Source organism: Copidosoma floridanum, unplaced genomic scaffold (genome assembly GCF_036245765.1).
Source record: "Copidosoma floridanum isolate Cflo_tuat_1 unplaced genomic scaffold, Cflo_Japanese_pri ptg000006l, whole genome shotgun sequence".
NCBI classification, from domain to species: domain Eukaryota; kingdom Metazoa; phylum Arthropoda; class Insecta; order Hymenoptera; family Encyrtidae; genus Copidosoma; species Copidosoma floridanum.
This window is the reverse complement of record NW_028321883.1, coordinates 2419381-2441220: the sequence shown is the minus strand read 5'-3', so window position 1 is coordinate 2441220 and position 21840 is coordinate 2419381. Positions and strand designations below refer to the sequence as shown.

Sequence of the window (21840 nt, the reverse complement as noted above, 5' to 3'; positions counted from 1 at the left end):
CATATTGAAGTTAGGGTAGCTCAGTCCAAATTATTAAAGTTTGTTGCTTTGACAGAAGCTATTCACGGTCAAGTTGCTATGACATACAATGTTCATCAATTGATGCATTTGGCACAGAGGGTAATTGATTGGGGTCCGTTGTAGAGTCACAGTGGCTACTGTTTTGAAACCGGTAATGGAAAATTGACGCGAAAAATTCAAGCAGCAAAAGGGGTCATTCATCAATTGTGTAGAGTTCTTAACATGAAACAAGCTGAGTATATAATAAAAGAACATGTTAAAACTAAGCCGTACTCTAGACTACAAGGCTTTATTTCATATTTGGACAAAAAAGAGGCAAAAGTTAGTTTTAAGATATCACATGCTAGGTACTTTGGCATATACCAAAAAACAGAAAGTACATGGCTTAATAGGTTGGGACTATCGGAATGCAGCCGGACGTATAAAAAAATTGTGAAATACCAATGCATCTACACATCGTGGACCAAAAGAAACTTTCGTTCTAGTAATTCGTATGCAATAACGAAAGATTGCAAGTATATTCACCTTGTAGATTTTATAATTGATGAAATGACCAAAAAGGAAATTACATTATGTAACATTATTAACAGCGACAATTTTCTTGACTCACCGATCCATCTAAAACGAGTTAATAATATTTCAGATGAAATTACTGTTATTGAAACAGACGACATCGATCGTATATGTATTTTTATTAATGCAAATAACAATTTTTTTATTAGCACTTATCCAAACCTACATTCTTATTAAAAAAATTTCACAACCATTGCACAAAACAATATGTAAATATAAAAAAATTCAGCTAGCAAGAGAGATACACATGCATCTTAGCCATTTTTGTAAAAAAATAAGTATTCTTTTGTCTTATGTAATTATTTTATTCGATAATACCGTTTTTTAACTTGTTTATTTAAGAGTCTATAATAATCTGATTGAATTATTTTGAACCAGAAATTTGATTAAAAGTTGTAATCTAATTCTCCCATGCAAGTACATTTTTTGTATAAAGTCGAAATAATTTTTTGATCGCAAAAATGTTTCTGTAAACAATTATATCATAACTTCTTCATGGTTCTGTAATTTTGTTCTGTACAGGAAACATCATACCCCCCGTCTACGACAATCAAGTGAGATCTCATATGAGATATCAGGTGACTATCTCATGCCAAAAAACTCATTTGAGATTGAAAAAAAAATATCCTCACCCAAAAAAATTTCAAAATAAAATTTATGGTATTCAAAGCTGCCCCGTTGACGATACCATTTGGATGGTACATCGAAAAACACATGTTTCAAAGTTTTTCTGTCGGTTTTTAAAAATCAAATTAATTTTTTATATTTTGTGGTGGGATCTCATCTGAGAAAGTACCTGAGACCAAACCTGAGGAATTCATTTTATTTTTAAAATATGACATGAAACACTTTTAAAGAGGTGGTTTTCGATGTATCATACGAATGGTATCTCAACGAGGCAGCTTTGAATACTCTAAAATTAATTTTTCCTTAGTAAGGATACTTTTTATGAAATCTCAGGTGATTTTTTGGCATGAGATAGTCACCTGACATCTCAGGTGAGATCTTACCTGATTGTCATAGACAAGGTATATAAAAAAAAAACACTATCTTACGAAGTAATATATTCAACAAATGTCATGGTAAGTGTCACTTATGTGCATTACAATCAAACGTATTTCAGTGTGTAATAATATAAATACGTAAAGAATTTTCCTCTTTCTTTATTGAGAGGACAAACTCATCTACCAAAATAGTATTGTTCTTTTTCAATAATTGTAGTATAAGCGTCAAGTCGTATGCTAAACTTTTGCCAGTCAAAGAACCATAACCGTAAATTATAAAAACAACTTTTGTTATCAATTTTTGTCATCTTTCGAGTAGCTTGTGCTTGAAATAAAAAATGCACATGCATCATTGATTTTTTGGGTTAAAATATTTATTTTGGTGTACATGTAAGGAAATATATATTTTTTCAGTTGTTGTTTTTCGTGAAAAACATATTACCTTCATTATTTTTATGAAATTAGAAATAATATTGTAAACTACGATTTTGTGAATCATAAATCATGTTGCGTCAAGTAGGTCGAAAAGAACGATATAATTTCTTGTTGTGCATCCTATTTACACGTAAAAGTATTATTTTATATGTACATTTACATAGATATGATAATGCGTGTTACAACTATTACGTATACGGACTTAGATATAGCATATTGTAATAACACTGTTGTACAAAATTCTTGCATTTTATAAGCATTGTACCTATTATGTTGCAACACAATTAGATTAAATACAGTTATTTATTACGCAAGTATTATTTATTTCTCCTTTGTTACCTCTGACCACCAGTTTTACACTGTATCACAATTGACTTAATAAATAGTCAAATTCTAATTCTATCTGTATTCATTATTTCAACATACTTCAGTATCAAATATTTTGAAATTGTGTCTGATACCGTATGACTTTTTTTATATTATTGTGAATGATAAGCCTTGTGAAAAACCTGTAAGCCTATTACTTTTCAACACATCAAGTTTTTTTTTATCCTGAAATAGTAAATTATGTAGTCTGTTGAACTTACACGATAAAGAAATTAACACGTAAGGATTGCATGTTTCGTCTTTGACGCACCTTTCATTAAGATTTACTAAATAATAAAAATCTAGATTCAGTCATACTTTTTACAAATTCGACAGCGTATATTGAATTTTTTTCAGTGTTTTACACAATATAAAGAATTACAATTACGACGTTCCGTATATTTAAAGTTTCTACTAGTATTATACGCGATCGGAGAAACCATTGCTTTGTTCATTTGTAATTTTATGAATATAAATTGATGGTCTCAGTTCACAAAGTAAACAAAAAGGCATCATGAAATTGCTCCAGTTATTCGGTGTATCCTAATTATTATACCTAATATTCATTCACGTTATATCGACCGGAGACAGAGATGAGTAGAGAGATTGCTAACGCCAATGCTACGGCGTGAGACAACTTTTTTCCACTGATCGGGGCAACCCGCCGCGGCCAGCCATCGAACCAAGGCGCACATTTTTCGAGAGTGCGAGACTCGTATCGAAGAGCGTGCGCCTACAAGAAGAGAAGTGGATTCGCGTGGAAATGAGCATATAGGCGCACATTTTGGCGACACGTATAGAAGTAATAGAAGGGGTATACCGAATGTGTGCCTACGAGGAGAGGAGTGGAAATGTTGACTATAGCTATATGTCTGAGCGCACAGCCAAAGCAAGCGACGACATGAGTTTTTCTCTTTTGACTGCAACCGAGTATATGCTATATATATTTAACTGACTCTTACTCTCCCGCTCTTGCTTGAATGATATCTGATATCTATCAATCTTACATTCGATTAAATCGTGAAACTAAATGCTCATATAATTATATGCACAGAATTTGATATCAAAACATTTTTTTTTTTTTCCGTACGTTAATACTTAATTTGAAATCTAGTATTATTTTGAAAAAATGATCAGCTTAATTTTTTTAAGGATAACAGTTCAGCTATAACCACTGGTTAATTATTTTTTCTCATCATAATTGTTATGAACTGTAGGACAAGCCCCGGAGGTTATCGATGAACATATGTGACTTTAAGACCTCCTACCCTCGAAGTTTCGATAGCTAAGGTAGTAAGGGCTTATGCTACTATTATTCTCGTTTTGCTATCTGAGGATCGATTCCAACTGTCGGCAAATTTTTTTTTTTAACGTGATTCATCATTCTAGTTTATTTTCTTTTTATTTATGTTTTATTAATGTTTTATAAATAATATTAACAAACCCTTTTTTCCCTATACATCGAAATACATTTTTTTAATACTAATTATATTAAATAATTTCATAAGCTGATACTTATCGTTAGCATGGCCATTTCGGAATTTCATATAAATTCTTATAAATTATCGAAAATTATGTTCAAGGTTAAACTTTTACTTTTTTGAAATTCATAATGTAAGTGACAAGGGGTTGTAACTACCAGGTAAAAATTTTAAGTAACGTAACAGTTAACTTGATATATAACATCTGTTTTTCATTACTGTTCAGATTTTTGTTGCATAATTTTCAAAGGTATTAAGTTTTGATACTTACATACGCTAATTAAAAGTTTGGTCTAGAACCAACATTATGTAATTGAAATTGAAATTACATATTTAATCAACACAATAAGTATAGCTGCTATACCTAAAATTTTTTTACAACAAAAGACGGAAAATAAATGTTTAGGGAGTTTTATGTAAGTTTTCTTGTAACTCCGAAGATTATGATTATTGTATGGATAGATAAAAATATCGATCAGAACAGCTTAATCATTTCTTGGAAAAAAAAAAAAAAAATTAATGAAAATTATGTATAAGGATTTTCTCTCTCTTACTTTCTTTGGAGTTTTAAATGTAAAAATTATACTCATATCCTAAGAAATTATTTTGTTATTATGAAATTCCGAAATGGCCATGCTAACGATAAGTATCAGCTTATGAAATTGTTTAACATAATTAGTATTAAAAAAATGTGTTTCGATGTATAGGGAAAAAAGAGTTTGTTAATATTATTTATAAAACATGAATAAAACATAAATAAAAAGAAAATAAACTAGAATGATGAATCACGTTAAAAAAAAAATTTGCCGACAGTTGGAATCGATCCTCAGATAGCAAAACGAAAACAGTAGTGGCATAAGCCCTTACTACCTTAGCTATCGAAACTTCGAGGGTAGGAGATCTTAAAGTCACATATGTTCATCGATAACCTCCGGGGCTTATCCTACAGTTCATAACAATTATGATGAGGAAAAATAATTAACCAGTGGTTATAGCTGAACTGTTATCCTTAAAAAAATTAAGCTGATCATTTTTTCAAAATAATACTAGATTTCAAATTAAGTATTAACGTACGGAAAAAAAAAAGAAGTTTTGATATCAAATTCTGTGCATATAATTATATGAGCATTTAGTTTCACGATTTAATCGAATGTAAGATTGATAGATATCAGATATCATTCAAGCAAGAGCGGGAGAGTAAGAGTCAGTTAAATATATATAGCATATACTCGGTTGCAGTCAAAAGAGAAAAACTCATGTCGTCGCTTGCTTTGGCTGTGCGCTCAGATATATAGCTATAGTCAACATTTCCACTCCTCTCCTCGTAGGCACACATTCGGTATACCCCTTCTATTACTTCTATACGTGTCGCCAAAATGTGCGCCTATATGCTCATTTCCACGCGAATCCACTTCTCTTCTTGTAGGCGCACGCTCTTCGATACGAGTCTCGCACTCTCGAAAAATGTGCGCCTTGGTTCGACGGTTGGCCGCGGCGGGTCGCCCCGATCAGTGGAAAAAAGTTGTCTCACGCCGTAGCATTGGCGTTAGCAATCTCTCTACTCATCTCTGCCGGAGAATATTTTTTTCCCGAGCGTATGATCTATTATACCGGAATATCACAACTCTTAAAATTTACTGACTTCCACGTGGCTTATCAACTTCCATATGGTCTACTTCCATATGGTTTACCTACTTCCATATAGTTTATCCATATGGATATTTGAAACAAAAGCCATATGGATTTTCCATGTGGTTTTTCCATATGGAAAATGTATATGGTTTTTTTCAGTAGAGGTCATTCGTGGGTCTCTTAGGATTGAGCTCGTGGGCTTTATTTGTTCTGTTTAATGGAATACTAATCTTTATTTAAATAATATGGGTATACTTAATAAACATATTTCTTTATTAAAGCAATTTCATAACAATTTGTTCTTTTAAATACAATTTACTTGGATCACTTAACAAGGTTCGGCGTTAATTTTATTACTGATAAATAACTTACATCTTTTCTTTTTTTTTTACGTTATAGTGCTTTACGTTGGGCTCATATAAAGGGCACTTAGCACTTGGGAGAAAGAAGGGAAAAGGGACAGGAGGCCTCCCTTACTGGGAGGGAGGTAGGGGGAAATTAGGCAATTATGCTGCGAGGAGGTCGCCTAAACCCTCCTTGAGGAGCATTGCGTGGTGAAAAAGCACATGTGAAAATACACAGAGGTACTTGCCCGAAAAAGTCGCCCTGGCCGGGAATCGAACAATGGTCTCCCGCGTGCCAATCCACAACCTAGCCGACTGAGCCTCCGCGCGCTCAAATAACTTACATCTATCACTGATTGTTGTTACTGCTGCTTCGGGGTTTCCTAATGCTTCGTGAGGTAACCTTCAGTGTTTCCTTCAACTACACGAATGAGTTCGTGGCCAGTAGGATGTTGCTATTTCTGCTTTCTCTGCTATATCGCCGGAACCACTTTCGGTGGGCCTCCTTTGCTGTACCTTGCTCCTTAGCGTAGCCCGACACTATTGATGTTCTCAATACGAACTCAAGTTTCCTCAGCCAACACGTTATGCCTTACGTTATAAGGTACTCACGAGACGCGAGAGTCAAGTGTTGACGAAAACTTTAGAGGACAGGTGACAGACGCGAAGAGAGCGATTTTTCCTCTTGATGGTGCATTTTTATAGCATCAGAGCGAGTGAGAGAGGTCTTCCCTATTTTCAGTGATCAGGTGAGATCTCACCAGAGTTCTCAGCTGATTTATCAGATGAAATCTCATGCCAAAAACTAAGCTGAGAAACCACCTGAGATCTCACCTGAGATTTTTGTAAAAGTTCTCCTAGGAGCTTGTTGTTTTTTCATTTCAAACAATTTCTAGTCATTTATTAAGCTATACGTTTAAAAAAAATTTTTTTTTCAGTCTTTCAACCTCATATTCATCGAGACTTTTGCACAGCATTACTTTTAAATGTCTTTCATGATCTACAGTGAAAGCAACTATTTAAATAAATTCGCCATTTTTTAGTTTCGCCAAAGAGTTGTTAGAACTTTTTTAATTTTTATATGTGACTCATACATACATTTTGTTTTTACCATTTTAGTATAAATATTAGCCTGACTTGACAAATTTAAGTTGTTTGTAAAAGACACTTAGTTTTGTGTACTTTATTTTTTTAGGCGCTACTCGGTGACACCCATATTATGGCAGTCGCCAAAAAATTTAAGATTCGCCATTTTGTATTGACCACTACATTGAATGAGAATTGGCGTTTCGCTTATTAACTTTATTAAACATAATATATATTTAACCCATTTATTTAACACATAACATATTGTTAGAGAGTGCGTAAAAAAAAAGCTCATTTGCCATATTGTGCCACCCGCCATATTATATTTCCAATGACGTCACACATTTTATTGTAGGAATAAAGCAGCTTTAGTTAATATTTATAAAGGAGTAGTTGCGATACTAAAACTAAGTGTCTTTTACAAACAACTTAAATTTGTCTAGTCAGGCTAATCTTTATACTAAAATGGTAAAAACAAAATGTATGTATGAGTCACATATAAAAATTAAAAAAGTTCTAACAACTCTTTGGCGAAACTAAAAAATGGCGAATTTATTTAAATAGTTGCTTTCACTGTAGATCATAAAAGACATTTAGAAGTATTGCTGTGCTAAAGTCTCGATGCGTATGAGGTTAAAAAACTGAAGGAAAAAAATTTTCAAACGTATAGCTCAATAAATGACTAGAAATTGTTTGGAATGAAGAAAATAACAAGCTCCTAGGAGAACTTTTTTTTAAAAATATCAGGTGGTTTCTCGCAGCTGGAGTTTTTGGCATGAGATTTTACCGGAGAAATCAGCTGAGAACTCCTCAGTTAAAAATTTGTAGCTATAATTATACCTATAAATTATAGCTATAATTATAGCTATAACTACCTATAGAACAGCTATAATAATGTATAAAATTCAGCTATAAATATAGCTATAAATTACAGCTATAATCTTTTCACAAATTTTGAATAAAAATTAGTTTAAAATTAGATTTTTTAAACATAATATCGATCAGTATAGACGGTGTCATCCGTGTGATAACAGTAAAACTAAGGGCCTAAAGTATTCTCAAACAATTTTTAAAAAACTTAAAATTGTATATAATTTCTTGTTTTTTTTTCTACTTATTCAAAAATACTTCAGGCCCCCAGTTTTACTTTTATCATACGGATGATACCATCTGTACTGATCGATATATGATGAAAAAATCTGATTTTAAACTAATTTTTATTAATTATTTGTGAAAAATTTACAGCTGCAGTTTATATAGCTATATTTATAGCTGAATTTTATACATTATTATAGGTGTTTTACAGGTAGTTATAGCTATAATTATAGCTATATAAATTATAGGTATATTAATAGCTATAAATTTTTGACTGAGATCTAGTGAGATCCCACCTGATCATTGAAGATATGGTTTGGTTGAAATAGATCAACCAATGAGCGATGTTCTTGCAGACTGCATTGACAGCAAAACAGTATGTAGGCTTGCACGATGATGTTACATGTTATGATTTCACGTATTAGGAAATAACAATACAACAGTACCAATCGCATTTTTCTGACACGTGCGATTGAGTTTTTGGGTCAGTGATGATGAAAGCTCACATCAGCAGTATAAGAATGGCAAATACAAGTTCAATTGTGACAGTAAGTTTACAAATTTCGAAATACTCTTTCTGGGGATTTTATAATTAATTTTGAATATAATGAAAGAGTGTGTTGATTACAAATTTTATAATCGGTTTTATTAGAAGTGGATAATCAATGCGTAAGTAATTTATTCATTCATATATACCATACGATTTCAATACATACATGCATTCTTACAAAGATGCTGGCTGTACCATATGCCAGCATATATTATTAAACATTCACCTTTAAAGCTATTACACACACGCATATATAAATGACGTATGAGCTCCTCTTGGTCATACCCGATCGGAAATTTAACTAGGCTGCCTCGGTAGTTAGAGGGGGCCTAGGTAGGCCCAAGGTAGGTTTTGTTATGGTGGAATCGGTAGGGTCTAGGTAGGACCTGTGCTCCCGAAAGTGGCATCCAAAGCCACAGGCAAGCCACTTTTAAATTTAATGCTTTAAATAATAACAAAAGCGCCAATCACCACACAACCCGGGGGGCTTACTGGTCATTTTGTTTATTAATTAAATAAGTAAAATAACACAAGCGCCAATCACCACACAACCCGGAGCGCTTATACTGGCCGCTTTGTTGATTAATATAATGAATTCAAAGTTACTAATTAACAAAGCGACCAGTAAGGGCCCCAGGTTGCCTAGTAATTGGCCTTTGTGTTATTTTATTTATCATATTAATTAATAAAGCGACCAGTAAGCGCCCCAGGTTGTGCGGTGGTTCCCCAAAGGAAAAAGTTAGTGTGAAAAAACGTAGCAAACCGTAACTTTCTGTGATGTAAATGTACTTACAGTTTGGTTGGATTTCGGACCACAGTTACAGTTTGTTACGTTTTGTTACGTTTGATTATAGTTAACTACAACCCAACACATTGTCTTACGATTCGTTATATTTTATTATAGTTCTAAAAAGACACTTGAATCTCGTGAAAAAGCAACTACAGTAAACTCTAATAAACTGTAAGGAAGTGTTGTCATCTGTAATGTTTTATAACAGCTTACAGTTTTTTGCAGCTTATTACATTTTTTTATATTTTATTATCATTGATAACTTTTAGACACATTTCCTTACATTTTCGAATAAAATTTGCCCTAAATGAAAAAAACTTGAGTACCCAAGCGGAAATTTTTCTACACAAATGTAAATTACTAAAAGTTTATAAAAGATCTTAAAAGTTAATAACTTTTATCAACTTTTACAAACTTTAATGAAAAGACGCATGTGAGACTGTATGAAAAGTTTATAAAAGTTTGTAAAAGTTTTCAATTTTTATAAACTTTTATAAACTCTTTATAGCTTTCTTTTATGTTGGTCAAAAGTAGATATGTAATACTTCAAAATTTTTTAAAACTTTTACTTATTTTTAAAAACTTTTATAAACTTTTACTAAGTTTTTATAGCTTTTATAAAGGTTGAGTAACTTTTTTTTTATTTTCATATGTAAAATAGGCTTCTGATTGGGAATTTTATCAACTTATATACAATTTTACTAATTTTTGTGAACTTCTATTTGTTCGTTTGTATGGTAAATAAATGTTTTGATAATGTACATATACATACATATCTGTTAATTTTTATTTGTTGGCTTGAAAATAAATATACATGAGTATTATTTATGCATCAACTTAATATTACATTTTTTACATAAGTTAAAGTTATTCAAAAGATAATTTTAATATTTTTAGAAAATTGATACATTTTTTTTATTAGCAAACTATGAAAGAGATCAAAAGTCAACGATAAAACGTACGATTTTCTAGCAACAGCTTTTTTTTAGTTAATACAACGATTAATGACACCTGTAGTGTGCGCCATCAGAAATGTCCTCCAAGTTGCCTGGTTTCTTTTTTTCTTGATTGAACGTTTTATCTGAACTATTGTATGTAATTGGATTTAAAAATAATTTAGTCAACTGGTCAATGTAATATCTATTTCGATGAAAAAATGTTCCAATCGCAGAAGAACTTATTACATTACCACATTCGCATTAATCGGTTAATGCCAAATTATATCTTTTAAAATATAAAAATTGTTAGTTTAAATACAAACACTTTGTTCAAAGAAAATAAGTGTTATTGAGGTTAAGCGTGTTGTTTAAACGTTACCATGGTATTATTAGGTTTATCATAGTTTTAAGTGTTTCATATATCTCTTAAATGCATTCCCAGCAGGCACGGAAACACAATATGAATTGTAATTGAATTCTTTTTTTTTAATTCTTAAAAAATTCATTAGAATGGATTTAATATGTATTCAATATGTGATCATATGTCTTCAATAGAATTCTTAATGAATTCTTTTTAAATATAATTTTACGTCGTTAGGTACACGTTAAGAATTCATAAATTCATCAACTTATGTCATGGGAGATGGGCCCAACAAGAGTTCTTAAAGAATTCATTAGTTTTCATGTAAAAATTCTTCTTTATTGACTGCCTGAAATTATCGCACATATATATATCAGCCTGATATTTTAATTCGTTCCCAGCGAAATTCAAATGATTTGTTTATTTAATTACAAATAATAATCTGAACGTCAAAATAAATTGATGTCACTTTGTTACGAGGTTAATCCCGACACAACTTTCATTTATCTACAACTACGATATGGTTATAATTATTACTCGTATTTTATTGTAATTAATAAAAAGAGTTATAAAAAAACTCTCGGTGCCGATCACCAGGACATCGTCATCAGCACCCTCGTATACCTGGACTCGTTTATGAGTCTATTTAAATATTTATAACTAAAAGCTCTCGGTGCCCATCACCAGGACATCGTCATCGGCATCCCCGTATACTCTATTGAAAAAAGCCACATCGAAAAACCACATAACAAAACCACATGATTTCATGCGGTTTTTTCCATGTGGTTTTCATATGGTTTTTTGTCTCAAATCACCACATGGTTTTTGAGATAACCATGTGGTTTTTAGATGCGGTTTGTAAAAACCATGTGGTTTGTGGAAACCATGTGGTTTTTAGATATGTGGTTTGTAGAAACCATGTGATTTTTAGAAACCATGTGGTGTTTAGATATGTAGTTTGTAGAAATCATTTGGTTTTCGGGAAAACCATGGGGTTTCTACATAAAATAGATTTACATTACAGGAATTCTTAAATTTGTTGAATGCTGAATTATATTGCACATTTTAATATGTTTGTTCATAATAAAAGTTTATTAGGTATCAGTCTTTCGTACATTACAAATTTAAAACTGTATATTATCGGTTTTTTTTTTTGATATTTTTTTGTAGTACCACTACTGAACACGAGTATGTCAACAACATTAGGTGCTACCATCCGTATGACAAGACTGAACTGGAGGCCTCAAGAATTTAATCTGAAATCACAGTAAAAATAAAACTATCTTTTTCTTGTAATTTTTAGCTATAAGTTACTTAGCTGAAATTCAGCTTTTCAAGCCCCTTAGTTTTGGTGTCTCCATACGGATGGTAACGCCTAATGTTGTCAATATATTCGTGTTCAATCTCATCTTAGAAAAAATAAATTATATGTCATCGAAGGCGTCACTACAGACGTATTTAGTGACGTCATTGGAGACGTCAGAAGTTACGTAATAAATAACGTCTTTGCTTGAGACAGGGCGTTCCTCAAGATTATAAGTGACCACAAGAAGCTCCTTAAGATTTTGAAGGACAGGGATTTTTCGGTCACATGAGACTGACTGTTACACAATATTTAAGCTAAATAGCTAACTAATACTTAATATTTTGATGTTTGACTAACAATTTTTAATTTCCAGTATCAAAAACGAAAAATCTCTAGTATTCATTTTTGTTTTAAACAAGCTTATAATTACTGGTTTTTTAGATTTCTTGTAGTAATTATCATCACAATTATTTATTATTACGTCTTACCCTAATACACTAGTTTTTAAAAACAAATTTTTTTTTCAATTGTTGATAGTCTTAACTTAAAAAACATTTTTTTTTTTTATCATTGAAGGACATTTCACGCAATTTAAATTGACTTTTCAAAGAGTATTAAATTACCATAGGGCTTATAAAACTATAGAAAGTTTTGTTTTTGTGATTTGTCAAAAAGTCTTAGAATGATTATGTTTGTAAAATAGTTCTTTTAACTTGTAAATTTAACGTTATGAGGTACGTTATATATATATAAATAAAAAAGGTTATTAATCTTCGTGTTACTCCTCATCAGAATCAGAGCTGCTGGAGCTTCCACTTCCGCTAGAGCTGCTACTTTCTTTATCTAAAATAATTAAAGAAAAATACTATATAGTTGTGTTTTTGTAGTCGGTAGGTTAGTTGGTCGGTCGGTCGGTCGGTCGGTCGGTCAGTTGGCTTGTTCTTACACTAGTATACTTATATATAGGCGGTGTGTAAAGATATACTTAGTGTAGAAATCGGCTGCCCAACCGACCGATAAAAAAATGCAATTAACGTCTCTTGGATGAAGGGCTTAAATATAAACCATTAATAAAAACGTATTTTGGTCAATTTATTTGTAGCCTTCACTGAACTACATTACGGTCAGCAGGCCATGACATACAATATACATCAGTTGGTACACGTAGGTCGTAGCGTCTTGAACTGGGGGCCCTTATGGTCACACTCTGGTTATGTTTTTAAAACTGGTGTAGGACACTTGACTCGCATGGTTCAGGCCGAAAAGGGTGTTATTCATCAGCTATGTAGGACACTGACCATGAAAGAATGTGTTAATGTATTAAAAAAGCACACTGTCTTACAAAACCATTTAACTATTGACAAATTTATTTCATATCTTGACAAAAAAACTGCAAAAAAATCTTTAAAAATTTCTAATATCCGATATTTTGGATCTTATAGAAAAACTAAAATCAGGTAGATTACTTATTTACACCTATCTAATCAAAGCCGCTCGTACACAAAAATTATGAAGGATAACTGCTGTTATACATCATCTAAAAAAAAACAACTTCGATCCGATAACTCTCACGCAGTTACAAAGGATAAAAGATATATACGAATACTAGAGTTTATTACTGATGAACAAAGTAACAAAGAGTATACACTATGTAATATAATAACAACTGGAAACATCACTGGATCTCTACTACATATGAAAAAAATTTAGAGTGTTTCAGATAATGTCAGTATTGTTAAAACGAATGATATTGATAGAATTTGTGTATACCTACATACATGGCCAACAATACATCTGTCCATAACCTAACTTGTGTTCCTACTAAACCAAGGTATCGCTATCAGTTCGATTACAAGGATAAATTAGCTACTACAGTAAGTTATAAAAATCGCTAATATAAGATAGTTTTGAACTTGTCATGTACGGAAGACCGATACTTAATAAACTTCTATTATTAAAAAATATATTCAATCGTTTTGTGCATTATAATTATTCAGCATTCGACAAAGAATACCTGTAATGTGAATCTTTTTTATGTAGAAATGACATGGTTTTGTTGAAAACCACATGGTTTCTACAAACCACATATCTAAAAACCACATGGTTTTCACAAACCATACATTTGAAAACCACATGGTTATTACAAACTGCATCTAAAAACCACATGGTTTTCTCAAAAACCATGTGGTGATTTGAGACAAAAAACCATATGAAGGGTGTATTCCGCAAATGCTGCCAGCAGTTAAGTTACGTAGGTCGTGGTAACGCCGCATGGTCGGGCGGCGCTAGCGTCAACCTGTACTAACTGTCGGTGGGTTCCGCATGTCAACAAACTCCGAAATATCAGATGGCATAGGGCATAGGAGTGAAAACAGTAAAAAATATCGAAGTTTGTTGACATGCGGAACCCACCGACAGTTAGTACAGGTTGACGTTAGCGCTGCCCGACCATGCGGCGTCACCACGACCTACGTAACTTAACTGCTGGCAGCATTTGCGGAATACACCCGAAAACCGCATGGAAAAAAGCGCATGAAATCATGTGGTTTTGTTATGTGGTTTTCCCATGTGGTTTTTCGATGTGGCTTTTTTCAATAGAGTATCGCTTAATAAGTGACCAGTGAGCGCCTCAGTCCATCGGGTGATAGGCGCTTATGTCAATAATTAATACTTTATTATTTAATAGAGAGGCCAGTTAGCGCCCCAAGTCGTTAGGTGATAGGCACTTTTGTTATAATATTACAATTTTTTATTTTTGCGCGTCTTTGGCGATGCCCCTCTACAGGGGTCTGATCAGAACATTCGATATCTCGATCAAGTAAGCAGTTTTTTCGATAATCCCTAAACTATGCATGCGCATTATCGTTATTTTTTGTTATTTTATAGGGATTATCAAAAAAACTGCTTATTTAAGCGAGATATCGAATGCCCCGATTAGACCCCTGCTGTGCTGTCTGCTCGACAGAACATTCTTCCTGGATCGTATAGTTATGTATGCGATCTAGGGAAAAAAGTCAAATATTGAATCCGCCTAACCTAACGCTGGTACTTCGCAAGTTTGTACCACTTGTCTTATCTTAAATCGTGGCAGCACTTTAGTTATTCAGTCACAGACTATGAGCGTGATACACTTGGTCCAACCAGAAGAAGCATTGCCAAAGACACGCAGAAATGATAAATTGTTACATTAATAACACGAGTGCCTATCACCCAATGACTCAGGGCGCTGACTGGCCTCTCTATTGAATAATAAAGTATTAATTATTAACACAAGCGCCTATCACCCGATGACACAAAGTGCTTACTGGCCACTCTATTAAATAATAAAGTATTAATTATTAACACAAATGCCTATCACCTAGTGACCCGTGACGCTTACTGAACTCTTTATTTAATAATGAAGTATTCAATAATCACACAAGCGCCTATCACCGGATGACCCAGAGTGCTTACTGGCCTCTCTATTAAATAATAAAGTATTAATTATTAACGCAAACGCCCATTACCTAGTGACCCGGGGCGCTTACTAGCCTCTCTATTCAATAATAAAGTATTAATTATCAACACAAGCACTTATCACCCAATGACTCAGAGCGCTAACTGGCCTCTCTATTGAATAATAAAATATTAATTTACAGCACAAGCACCTATCACCTAATGACCGTTGTGCTATTATTTAATAATGTATATCGTTTAATAAAGCGACCAGTAAGCGCCCCGTGTCATCGGGTGATAGGCGCTTGTGTTAATAATTATTAATTATTATTTAACAGAGTGGCCAGTAAGCACTTTGGGTAATTAGGTGATAGGCGCTTGTGTTAAAAATTAATACTTTATTATTTAATAGAGAGGCCAGTAAGCACCCGGGGTCATTGGGTGATAGGCGCTTGTGTTAATTTTGAATACTTTATTATTTAATAGAGAGGCCAGTGAGCACCCCGGGTCATTGGGTAATAGGCTTTTGTGTTAATATTGAGTACTTTATTGTTTAATAGAAAGACCAGTAAGCACCCCGGGTCATTGGGTAATAGGCGCTTGTGCTATTGATTAATACTCTATTATTTTATAAAGCGACCAGTAAGCGCCCCCAAATATCGGGTGATAGGCGCTTGCCTTAATAATTAATACTTTATTATTTAATAGAGAGGCCAGTTAGCGCCCCGAGTCATTGGGTGATAGGCACTTGTGTTATTAATATTACAATTTTTAATTTCCGCATGTCTTTGGCAATGCCCCTTCACTCCTGTGCGGTCTGCTTGACGGAACATTTTCCCTAGATCGTATAGCTATATATACGATCTAGGGAAAAAGTCCCGACATTCAATCCGCCTAACCCAACGCTGTGAAGTACCACAGTACCACAATGATGTCTATGGCTGTTATAAGTAAGCTTCGAGGAAGTGAGCGTACAATTGTGGGACCGCTCGTAATTGGTCAGCCGCCACTTGAGGCTCATGGGGACTTTATTTAGTCATGATCGGACTTGGGCCGTGTTCACATGGGGCGCAATAGAGCGTGGAGGATAGAATTTTCCCAATAAGCGACTGCGTTAAGTCTATTGCGCCGCGCAATAGGGTCGATAGGCCTATCTTGCAGCGCAATAGACTTAACACAGCCGCTTTTAAAGGTAACTTTCCATAGTTATATATAGAAAAACACATGAAATTACTAATTGGAAAAAGAAAAAATTTCTATCATCTAGAAATAACTCTAAAATACCATAATAAGTTATTTGCAGTTAGCGATTTGTCTTACCATCGGGATGATAACTCCAAAACAAGGGGGTTTAGCTGATTTTACTTCTATATAAAAAAATTTAATTTTTGAATTTTTTTTTTATTCCTGAAATATAACTTGAATCCCCTTGTTTTATAAGGTTATCATCCTGATGGTTAGACTAATTGTTCACAGTAAATGACGCATTACAGTACTCTGCAGTTATTTCTAGATGACAAAATTTTTTTTCCTTCTTCCAATTTGTAATTCTATGTGTTTATAAGGTTATCATCCTGATGGTTAGACTAATTGTTCACAGTAAATGACGCATTACAGTATTCTGCAGTTATTTCTAGATGACAAAATTTTTTTTCCTTCTTCCAATTTGTAATTCTATGTGTTTTTTCGAATGGAATTACATATGGCATTACCAAGCTAAAACCCGTTACGTTATGCCATACGTAAAACCATATGTAATGCCACATGGCTTTCCTGAAGGTATTACAAAAATAATCACACATGGAATTTCGTTTTAATTTTTTAGGTGGAACACCTCTATGCTTTGCCGTCTGTTGCAATTTTGTAGCAGTACCAAAGTTGGCTACTAGTAGAATCGGTGTCGAAAAGGCAGTAACAAAAGTTGCACCAAATTATAAATACAAACTCTAACATTTCTCCCGATATTGTACACGATAAGTTGTATTACTTATTACGTCACTGGCTTTATTTGTCGAAAACTACGAAAAAAATTTGAAAAATGCACTACATGTCAAATTACTTTAAATATGTTATAGAAATATACTATAGTAATCCTGAATACTCTGTTGGACCAGAAGCATTATCAATTAACTTATAAAAAATAGGGTAAGACTTATCCATGCAAAAACTTATTTTTACAAACTCTTTCATAAAATAGAAAAATATTTTAGGGAAGCAATAAATAATCAGCTTATCAATGTTTACGAATATGTTGTTAAAAAACTTTTGCGCAATTATAAGTTCAGTTCCCCGGTAAACTATATAAAGAGGATGCAATATCAAAATCTATCTATTATTACACTAGCATAAGAATGAGACAGTACGTTAACATACAAAACAAGGATGTTTTATTAAAAAATAGAGAGAAAAAAAAAATTATCGAAATTGGTTTCAACCTAATTTTTAATTCATTAATTTATTGCCTCCATTGTATCTTATTCTACGTATTAGTAGAAGATTGTAAAATTTGTAAATAAAAAAAGTTACGATTATATCATATAAATTTTACATCTACATATTGTGCCTTTCTTACTCATACGCCATCCGACGAGCGTGATCGGTACTGCTAAAAAACTGCAACTCGTAAGGTGTGGTTGTGGACAGACATGTAGTAAAGATATGTTAATAAATATAATAAATTTTCGCTTTTGGCAATGTGCAAGACAGACAGATATCCACGTTCGATGTTGTGTCTCCTTCTATTCGCTCCGAGCCAATGCAGAGGTTGCGCCCCCTCTAGCCAAAATCAGGCAAAATTTCTTGCATGTAAACAAACGGCTTAGAACATACATACATGCGTACAGCTGCTTGTGATTGGCACTTGGCAGGCTAGAGAGAGAACGACGATCCTCTCCTGCTGTCTTATTCAGCCAATCACAAGCAGCGATACGCATGTATTTATGTTCTAAACCGTTTGCTTACATGCAGCTAATATACTGAACGCACTTACTGGCCACTCTTTTAAATAATAAATTATCATTAAATAACACAAGCGCCTATCACTTGATGACTCGGGGCGCTTACTGGCCACTCTGTTAATTAAATAATTTTTAATAACACTAGTGCCTATCACCCAATAACCCGGGGAGCTTACTGGCCACTCTGTTAAATAAATAATTTTTAATAACACAAGCGCCTATCACCTAATGACCCGGGGTGCTTACTGGCAACTTTGTTAAATAAATATTTATTAATAACATAAGCGCCTATCACCCAATGACCCGGGGCACTATCTGGCCACTCTTTTAACTTAATAATTATTAATAACATAAGCACTTATCACCGTATAACCTGGGGCGCTAATTGCAAATCTAGTAAATAAATAATTATTAATAAATATGTCAAGCACCTTTTTCCTGATGATCCAGGACACTTATTTGCAACACTATTAAATAATAAAAAGTTGATCGATAACATATGTAAACATATCACAATTTTAATTGCCTATCTAGTACGACAAAGATCTTTTTAAATGGCGCTCTTGTAATTTCTTGATAATTTATTATTCAATAGTAGCCAGTAAGCGCCCCGGGTCATGAGGTAATAGGCACTTGTGTTATTAATAATTATTTATTTAACAGTGTGGCCAGTTAGCGCCCTGGGTCATTGGGTGATAGGCACTTGTGTTATTAATATTACAATTTTGAATTTCCGCGTGTCTTTGGCAATGTCCCTTCACTGCTGAGCTGTCTGCTCGACAGAACATTCTCCCTAGATCGTATATATACGATCTAGGGAAAAAGTTCCGATATTGAATCCGCCTAACCCAACGCTGAGCGCCGTACATAAGAACGAGCAGTCTATTTTCTTATATGTCTATGATAACAGCGGTACGCGTTGTGCTCTTTCACTCCATGTGACCGTGGCCTTAGATAGATTGTATACATCTATGACTGCATTATGAAAACTTGCTGTATAGGCTCTCGAATGATGAAAAATATTTAGATCTTCTACAATTTTTTTTTAATTTACTGTAACAAATTTAAGATATGGTTCTCAAAACATTAACTTTGTTTTCTAGATCACGGGGCCCTGATGAATTTTGGCGAAAGAGAAAAATTTTCAGATTATCTGCTGTAAGTCAAAACTATTTAATATGCCTGTTAAAATTTGTTTTCCAAGTTAAGTCTGTATGCCTTTTTTAATGATGCATTTTAATGTTAAGCATTTTAGAGGTCGTGCGAGACATTGCTTTAGTAACGCCGTTCGCGCTGTACACCGTTCTTTACAATTTTCTACGAAAGGCAGAGATCCCAGACGAGAATGGATTGGAATGGTAATTTTCGCTTTTACACAATCTTTTGAAATATTAAATTTCAAACGAAATATTTTAGATTTGGAAAAATAGAATTGAATCAGGTTGTAACGAGCATGTTATGGATTTCAAAATGTTGAAAACAGGCTTGAGGAGATGCGAAATTCATCTAGACAATAAAAGTTTAGCAGAACTCGTCATATGGGAACCAAGGACTTTTAAGCATCTTGTCAAAGTAGCATGTTTGAGACTTAAGCAAGAAGGGCTTAGTATACTTCAAAATTCAGAGAAATTAGATATTGATAGAGAGAAGTGAAGTACAAATTAAAAAAAATAAAATAAAATAAAGTTAGATGGATTACACACACTTATACAGAAATTTATTATTGTCAGTCAAAAAAATAAATTTCTCATATTTTCATTTGTTTTATTATTATTGCATGTCTGTCATATTACAATGATTACATAAAGTTTATCAAACACCCAAAATAATCACCACATGGGTCACTTACTCGCGCTTTACTGTTTGGCATTAACAATTTTGACAAAATCTTTTTTGAGAGAAGCACCACCTACAAGAAAACCATCAATATCTTTTTCCTTTGCTAAGTCCCTTGCATTGTCAGCTGTTACTGAACCACCATACATGATTCTTAAAGAATCAGCAACAGATGGACTTATATTTTCTTGAAACCAGTGACGAAGTTTATTATGAACTTCTTGAGCTTGTTGTGGTGTAGCTGTCCTGCCAGTACCAATAGCCCAGACAGGTTCATAAGCAATGACAATGTTGTCCCAGCATTTGATTTTATCTGCAATTGCTTTAACCTGTCTAAAAACAATTTCTTCCGTTTTGCCGGATTCCCGTTCTTCCAACTTTTCTCCAATACAAGCGATTACCTTTAAATATAAATAATATAAACAAATTTTACATTTTAAAACATTATATAATGTAATTCAATACAATTATTTTTACAGCCTACTTTCAATCCTGTTTCAACTGCATGAGCAACTTTTTCAGCAACCAATTCATCTGACTCTCCAAAAACATTTCTTCTCTCAGAATGACCAAGGATGACCCATGGAATTCCGTGATCAATAAGCATAGCAGGACTGATTTCACCCGTAAAAGCACCTTTTGGAACTTTGTAGCAGTTTTGAGCGCTAATAATAACATTACTGGGTAAAATAGCTTTTACATATTGCAGGTTTATTGAAGGAACGCCAACAATAATTTCTAAAATTTAAAAATACATAAAATTTAATAGCAACTGTAAGTGTGACATTCATATTACTCTTAAATGCAGTAATGAACATTTTTACTAGTATATGTGAGGTGGGCGCTTAACTACTGCATCTAATGTGTAATTTATACATACCAACATTTGGGTCAAATAGAGCATCTTTGAGGAAAGCTACAATCTCATCTATTTCCTTCTTAATGCAGTTCATTTTCCAGTTCCCTCCAACAATGAATTTGCGTGCCATATTTTTAAACTGATACGAGAATAAAAAATTAAAAAGACTTGGGGAGGACTTGAAGTTTCTAATAGAGGAGAGTATTTCAAAATGAATTATAACCTTACACGTATAGGTGTCATATATTTTTGAAAAAAATCAATCAAGTCATGTATTTTATAAGTACCGCAGTTTAATTCAATTGTCAAATTTTTGTTCACAAATACATCATCTTATTATAGGGAACATTAGATTATGCTTCGTACCAGAGAATCACTAAGTACTTAATAATATGTTTTAAATTTCAGTTTTTCTTTTGAATGTAAACTAAGTTTATAAGACTTATGAATTTCAGCAAGTGCATTCAAATTTAGTAGCAAATTAGTGTTATCATTACTGACCTTTACTTATTTTGAAGGTGACTTGATAAATATATATTTGTAACAAACACTACAAACCACATAAACCCATAGAGGTATAAGATCTCTATGCATAAACCACTCTTGTGCCAGATATTCTATATTCTCTGCTTGTGCGTTCGGTGTATCCATAGATATAAGAAAAATAGACTGCTCGATGCTCGTTCTTATGTACGGCGCTAAAGCACAAGTAGAAGACACAACATCGGACGTTGGTCTCTTTCGCGGATTTCCACTTTTAGCAATGAGCGA

At 33.2% G+C, this 21840-nt stretch overlaps 2 protein-coding genes across 4 annotated transcripts; one reads left to right on the top strand and one right to left on the bottom strand.

The window, feature by feature from the left end:
* Positions 1 to 19308: 19308 nt before the first annotated feature.
* mRpL20 (mitochondrial ribosomal protein L20) lies at positions 19309 to 20132 on the top strand. Its single transcript, XM_014359800.3, has 3 exons — positions 19309 to 19532; positions 19622 to 19732; positions 19791 to 20132. Exons 1-3 carry the CDS (start codon positions 19446 to 19448, stop codon positions 20025 to 20027), a joined length of 435 nt encoding a protein of 144 aa, XP_014215286.2. The 5' UTR covers positions 19309 to 19445; the 3' UTR covers positions 20028 to 20132.
* Tpi (triose phosphate isomerase) lies at positions 20118 to 21637 on the bottom strand. Of its 3 annotated transcripts, none has more exons than XM_014359798.3 (4): positions 21571 to 21637; positions 21091 to 21208; positions 20695 to 20948; positions 20118 to 20611 (listed from the first exon to the last, which is right to left on the bottom strand). In XM_014359798.3, exons 2-4 carry the CDS (start codon positions 21197 to 21199, stop codon positions 20231 to 20233), a joined length of 744 nt encoding a protein of 247 aa, XP_014215284.2. In that variant the 5' UTR covers positions 21200 to 21208; positions 21571 to 21637; the 3' UTR covers positions 20118 to 20230. The 3 variants fall into 3 exon arrangements, with proteins under 3 accessions (XP_014215284.2, XP_023247636.2, XP_014215283.2); XM_023391868.2 differs by lacking the exon at positions 21571 to 21637 and adding an exon at positions 21293 to 21546; XM_014359797.3 differs by lacking the exon at positions 21571 to 21637 and adding an exon at positions 21298 to 21546.
* Positions 21638 to 21840: the final 203 nt, after the last annotated feature.